This window comes from Salvelinus fontinalis, unplaced genomic scaffold, assembly GCF_029448725.1.
Source record: "Salvelinus fontinalis isolate EN_2023a unplaced genomic scaffold, ASM2944872v1 scaffold_0337, whole genome shotgun sequence".
Lineage (NCBI taxonomy): Eukaryota > Metazoa > Chordata > Actinopteri > Salmoniformes > Salmonidae > Salvelinus > Salvelinus fontinalis.
The window spans coordinates 41,277-48,054 of NW_026600546.1; the positions used below are offsets into that span (position 1 = coordinate 41,277).

A 6,778-nucleotide genomic window follows, 5' to 3' on the forward strand; every position below is an offset into this window, starting at 1 on the left:
CGACAGGTGGACAGCGACTTCGAAGAGGGTATGTGGAGTTTAAAACTCTTATTTTACTACATTTAACAATGTCATTATAATTTGAGAAATGTTGTGTATTTCTATAATTCAGACTTGGCAAAAATGCTTGTGCTAGAGATGTTGTAGCTAGCTTGCTAGCTAACATTAACTTTAGTAACTGTTGCTAAGCGATCGACTTTTGCTCCCTAGCTAGCTAGTATTAGCAATCTTGCTACGTTTTATGTCCTAACAATTGTTTATTTTATATTGCAATGTTCCTCATTTTAGAAACAACTGTCCTGGATGAGGTCCAGTTGGATGTGCCATTGGATGATGTGCCAGATGTTCCACAGCTGCCAGTCCTCCTTGATGTCCAGAATGCTGCTATCATCCTTGAGGATGTGCCAGATGTGCAGACTATCCTTGAGGTACAATTTTCTGAAAGTTTGGGGTTTTATGTTTGAAAAATATCCCAGATATTCAAGTTGTGTCTCTTTGACATGAAACAAATCTCTTGTCTGCTTTCTGCTTTAGAAGGCCACTGGCAATTGGCAGTTGATTCCATTAGGTTCAGCCCCCTGTACTGTGGGCCTGTTGTGATCAGGGTAAGAGACCCCCAACACGCAGTCACATCACGGTTACTATGTTTACAGTTTCCAACATGAATGTATTGTAATGTGCAGAACAATGCCGGTCCGGTTGTTAAAGCTTGGAGAACTTTACAGTTCATTGGCCCCATCATCACCTACATACGTGGGGGATCCCAGGTATGTGTCTTTGTAACTTCCTAATATACATTGTCAGTGTGTCACAGCGATTGCTGAAGTGGTTTTGTTGATGTTGTCTTGTTGTTTATCTCAACAGCAGGTGGTGGTGAGGATGCACCACGTTAGTAGGGTGAGAGGCCTGGAGACTCAACTGGTGTGGGCCATCTCCAAGGAGACAGCCAGGCTTAGTCCAAAGCGCATCCCCTACTGTGCCACCAAAGTGCAGTCCATCACTTGGATCCAGGTAAGACGTAAATACTACTGAAATAGTATTAAATTAGATTTTTCTTCACTTATTCCATTTGGCCTTAACATGTATTCTCTCTCTGTCAGCGTGTGGCTGGCAGGGTGAGCCCACTATGTGTCTCACCTCCGCCACGAGACGTCTGTGGACGTGACGCTTGGCTGCTACCAGGTAAATAAACGATTTCCTATGTATATAGACTAGACATTACTGGGCATTTTTGCATTAGATTTGGTGTGTTTTCTAATATTGTGTGTGTGGTAAACAGGTGTGTTGTGTGTTTTGAGCAGCAGACTGATGTCTCAGTGGTGTACGCCACTCTCCACATGGGGCTGGACGGGCTTCTCTCCTCTTCAGCGTGGTCGGAGGCTGCCTCCTTCTCTACGCCCACCACTCAGCAGTTCACTGACCCAGAGCCTGAGGGCCACAACGGCTATAAGGTCAGACGTTACACACACATACTATTGACTAGGAGCATTAAGATCCTTCCATTGACCGATTGTTTGTTATGTCATTGCATTGGTCACTGATTTTGAATGCTTGTTTTGTTGTCGTAGGGTTGGGAGGAGGACCTGCTGCCTGAGGAGAGGGAGGTTCCTCTGCTAAAGTGAGTTCCTCTAAATGTCTGTGTAGTCTGGGCTTGTCAGATGCTGAAGGATAGTGGTCATAATGCTGTTATCCCCCATTGACTCTAATGGTTGACATGCTCCATTCCCTCCCTATCACAGCCTCTACCTTACCACCAAGAGAGTGGAGGACATCGCCCTGAGGCTCGTCTCCCTGCGCCAGGCCTTCCCTGTGAGTGGACCCACTTTTCTTTTTCTCTCTGTGACATTTTGTTCTGTCTCCTAGAGGAAGATGCCTCACCCTAACTATTCCCTCTCCCCTAGACCCTGCTTCGTTCCACCCTGAGCAGGAACCATGTGTTTGTGGCGGGAAAGGTCCTCCTGGGCGCACTGGTTCAGGCCAACCACATGGTAACTCACTAATTCATTCTCTTTCAAGGGAAAGAGAGCGTCCCTGAGGGGAAATGTGTTCTGTTCACTAAGATGCTCTTTTCTTTGTCATAGGACGGGGCCAAGTTCATCCGTACTTATAACGACTTTGTGGACTACCTGAGTGACCCCTCCAAGCGGAATGACATTGAGAGGGAGCTGGCTGAGGCAAAGGTGAGTTCATTAACTCTTTCAAGTCTCACTGAGTTCTTCCACATGCATGTCTTTTATACATCACAGTAGCTGATCTATATGAAATCATTCTTATTTTCTCCAAACGTGTTTTCTTGTCCTAGATCCATCATGTGAACATGATAGATGTCGTTTTTGAGCTGGTGCTGTTTGGGATGATGACAGCTCAGAAGTCCCTGATGGTGGTAAGTAGCATCTCACTGGTACATGTTTTGATATCTATTAGTAGTTTCACTTAAATTCCTCTTCTCTTCTATTCTCTCCTCTTTTCTCCTCCTTTGTTTCCTTTAGCACCCCGGTGGGTTTGTGGAGCGTCTGTACGCTCTCCTGTACTCCTTCCTGCCCACTGCTGCCAACATGGAGCCAGAGGCTGACAGATACCTGCTGCTGCTCAATGTAAGAGTCAAGAGGTTACTTCCTGTTTACTTCCATATTCTTAGTGTACTTCCTTATTCATGGTTAACCAGGTTCCAATGTCATTTTAGGGGGAGTATTTCTAATTGTTTCTCTCCTCTTGATAAGCTAGTAACTCAGAGCCATTTTCTATGTGTTGTGTGGTGTTCTCTTCAGGGCGGGCTGATGGCTCTGCTAGATGACATGTTTGGCCAGCAGCTGGCTTGGTACTTTAACCCAGAGTCTCTGGTCACGGAGCTCTCCAGCCTCCTGGAGTACCACTTGGAGAACCTCATGGCCAGCATGTAGTCCTACTGCAGGGACCATACTCCTTTCTCCTTCTCTCTCTCTTTTGAAGGAATTAAGGACTTGAAGTGCTTTGTTGATCCCTGATTAGTTAACACCCATTAATTTAATGTATTCTCTTGTTTTCTCTCCCCACAGGATTCTTGTGACACTTTGCCACCCAAGAGGGATCCAGACACCAATGCACTACATTACTTTGCACTGAATTTGACATTTTTAAATAAAATAAGTTGTAGTTCAAAAACGTTTTTGTTTCCGTCTTTTCATCTATTTGATTTTATGACCATTTCCTCTTCCTAGAGGTATAATGCTAATATTAGATTATTACATGAACAATGATGCTTTATTATCTGCATATGGAAATAAAAAAACAATGTTTAGTTGATTTACAGATACTACAGGCCCACACTTTATATGGTTTTGTACTGTGGTTTGTGATACTGTACTATTTAAAAACATGTAGGACTACATACACTTGAGTGCACAAAACATTAGGAACGTCTTCCTAACATTGAGTTGCACACCCTTTTTCCCTCAGAACAGCCTCAATTCATCGGGGCATGGACTCTACAAGCTGCACTAAGCGTTCCACAAGGATGCTGGCCCATGTTGTGTCAAGTTGGCTGGACGTCCTTTGCGTGGTGGACCATTTTTGATACACATGGGAAACTGTTGAGCATGAAAAAAACAGCAGTGTTGCAGTTCTTGACACACTTAACCCGGTGCGCCTGGCACCTACTACCATACCCCGTTCAAAGGCACTTAAATCTTTTGTCTTGTCGAATCACCCTCTGAATGACACACACAATCCATGTCTCAATTCTCTCAAGGTTTTAAAATCTTTCTTTAACTCCCCTTCATCTACACTGATTGAAGTGGATTCAACAAGTGACATCAATAAGGGGTCATAGCTTTCACTTGGTCAGTCTGTCATGGAAAGAGCATGTGTCCTCAATGTTTTGTATTATCAGTGTGTGTAGTAACCTGGTACAGTATAAAGTTTACCACTAGAGGGGGTAATTGCTTCAGTCTTGAATGTTACTTCTCCCTATCCCTACTCTACATTAACAGTCTGCCATTGTAGACTCCGGTAACTTGGGTATCTTAGTTTTTCATATTTGCCATTAATGTCTGAACCATTTACCATCTTTCCCACTGAAACCAGTAATGTTAGCGTTCATGTGAGAGAGGGTGTAGTAGTGGATACTAACCACTAGTTGGTGACACCTAGCTCGGCTATTAGACTTTTCTTTAGTAAAGGTTGAATAGTCTTGTTCAGCTATTAGCCCAACTTGCAACAAATTGCTGTTCCTTTTTTATATTTTATAAATAAATATATTTTATTCATAATACAAAAATCAACTTACATTGCTACATCAAACATGTCTAGCAAACCAAACACAGGTATTAACAATGCTCAAACATACAAAAAATATAAATACAAATAAAATACAAAAAATAAACAATTTAAGTGCAATTATATTCACTCTGAAAATATCTTATTATAATGATTCATGAAGATGTTATTCTTGTTGTTATTCACTAGGTTTAGTGTTTTAATAAGATAATTAAATTCAATCAGAAAAATGTGTAATTTTGGTATAGATTTTTGGATTTTTTGTTTGTGTATAAAGTATTTGGCAACAAGAATGAAAAAATTAACAATCATTTCAGTGGTTTTGTTATCATTGCAATAGTAACATATATATATTTATGTTAAAATTATATGCAGTGTTCATAATGTTAAATAAGTACTTTGCAAGGTTTTCCCAAAATTCTGACACAAATTTACATTCAAAGAACAAGTGAGACAGATTCTCACCTAGTTTTTTCACAGAAAATGCAGATATCATCAATAGCCACAAATTTGGACATCATAGAATTACATGGATATATCTTATGTAAAATTTTGAAGTGCACTTCCTTAAACTTCTTGTCAATAGGGGGGCGCTGTTTGGAAAAAATCGTGCCCAAATGAAACGGCCTCGTACTTTTTTCTAGATCATACAATATGCATATTATTTTTACTATTGGTTAGAAAACACTCAGAAGTTTCTAAAACTGTTTGAATTATGTCTGTGAGTAAAACAGAACTCATTTTGCAGCAAACTTCCATGTAGGAAGTGAAAAATCTGAAAACGAGGCTCTGTTTCAGGGCCTGCCTATTCAATTGCCTTATATTTATCGATATGCATGCACTTCATACGCCTTCCACTAGATGTCAACAGGCAGTGGAAGGTGGAATGGGGTGTCTAGCTTGATCTGAGGTCGAACAAGAGCTTTTGGAGTGGCAAATCAGGAATTTCCTTTGTCTACCAAGGCGCGCGAAGTACCTTGATATTGTCTTCTGATAAGCGTTCGGTTTACACAGCGAATATCTCCGGCTCTGATTTTTTTTGATACATGTGATAATAACATCGTAAAGTTGTTTTTTTCAACCGAGTTTTATCAGATTATTCAACGTTTATTGGGACTTTTGGAGTTTTCCGTTCTTTGCGTCGAGAGAAAATGGGAACGTTATCAACATTGGCTAGCATTGTGGCGCGAATTCGACAGAAGAAAAGGACATTCTAAAACCAAACAACGATTTATTCTGGACCAAGGACTCCTTGTACAAGATTCTGATGGAAGCTCAGCAAAAGTAAGAACAATTTCTGATGTTATTTCGTATTTCTGTGGAAAATGTAGATTCCTATTCTCCACCGTTTTGGCGAGCGCTGTCTCGCGATAACGCAAGCTGTTTGTTATGGTAAAGTTATTTTTTTAAATCTAACACGCCGGTTGCATTAAGAACCAGTGTATCTTTCATTTGCCATACAACAAGTATTTTTATGTAAAGTTTATGATGAGTTCTTTGGTCAGATTAGGTGAGTGTCCAAAATAGCTCCGGACATTCTGGGGAAATGTTGCTACATATTCACAATGTATAACCACGGTTTGCAGCTCTAAATAAGCACATTTTCGAACAAAATATAAGTGTATTGTATATGTTGTTATATGTTATAAGACTGTCATCTGATGAAGTTGTTCAAGGTTAGTGATTAATTTTATATCTTTTGACGGTTTTTGCGATAGCTACCTTTTGCAGTGAATAAATGCATTTGTGTGTTTAGCTATTGTGGTAAGCTAATATAATTCTATATTGTGTTTTCGCTGTCATAAGACTGTCATCTGATGAAGTTGTTCAAGGTTAGTGATTAATTTTATATCTTTTGCTGGTTTTTGCGATAGCTACCTTTTGCAGTGAATAAATGCATTTGTGTGTTTAGCTATTGTGGTAAGCTAATATAATTCTATATTGTGTTTTCGCTGTAAAACACTTAAAAAATCGGAAATATTGGCTGGATTCACAAGATGTTTATCTTTCATTTGATGTACACCATGTATTTTTCATAAATGTTTTATGATGAGTATTTATGTATTTCACGTTGCTCTCTGTAATTATTCTGGCTGCTTTGGTGCTATTTGTGATGGTATCTGCAATGTAAAACTATGATTTATACCTCAAATATGCATATTTTTCGAACAAAACATAAATGTATTGTATAACATGTTATAAGACTGTCATCTGATGAAGTTGTTTCTTGGTTAGTGACTAATTATATCTCTATTTGGTCGGTTTTGTGATAGCTACCGATGCGGTAGAAACATGGTGAAAATATGCGGTTGAGTCTTTGGTTATTGTGGTTAGCTAATAGAAATACATATTGTGTTTTCGCTGTAAAACATTTAAAAAATCGGAAATGATGGCTGGATTCACAAGATGTTTATCTTTCATTTACTGTATTGGACTTGTGATTTCATGAAAATTATGTTATATGATATCCCTGTCCCGTTAGGCTAGGCTATGCTAGTCAGCTTTTTTGATGAGGAGGATTCCG

The 6,778-nt window shown here is 39.6% G+C and overlaps 1 protein-coding gene across 1 annotated transcript; it reads left to right on the top strand.

Annotated features, from left to right (window-relative positions):
• The first annotated feature begins 1,126 nt into the window (after positions 1 to 1,126).
• LOC129845675 (uncharacterized) lies at positions 1,127 to 3,212 on the top strand. Its single transcript, XM_055913549.1, has 9 exons — positions 1,127 to 1,182; positions 1,302 to 1,451; positions 1,569 to 1,618; positions 1,740 to 1,809; positions 1,902 to 1,988; positions 2,082 to 2,180; positions 2,303 to 2,383; positions 2,490 to 2,594; positions 3,036 to 3,212. Exons 2-9 carry the CDS (start codon positions 1,338 to 1,340, stop codon positions 3,195 to 3,197), a joined length of 768 nt encoding a protein of 255 aa, XP_055769524.1. The 5' UTR covers positions 1,127 to 1,182; positions 1,302 to 1,337; the 3' UTR covers positions 3,198 to 3,212.
• Positions 3,213 to 6,778: the final 3,566 nt, after the last annotated feature.

Excerpts from the sequence above, each read along its gene's own strand:
- LOC129845675 (XM_055913549.1), top strand. The coding sequence starts at position 1,338 with ATGGGGCTGGACGGGCTTCTCTCCTCTTCAGCGTGGTCGGAGGCTGCC. Across the intron at positions 1,452-1,568 it reads AGGGCCACAACGGCTATAAG|GGTTGGGAGGAGGACCTGCT; the intron begins GTCAGACGTTAC and ends TTGTTGTCGTAG. Across the intron at positions 2,595-3,035 it reads GATACCTGCTGCTGCTCAAT|GATTCTTGTGACACTTTGCC; the intron begins GTAAGAGTCAAG and ends CTCTCCCCACAG.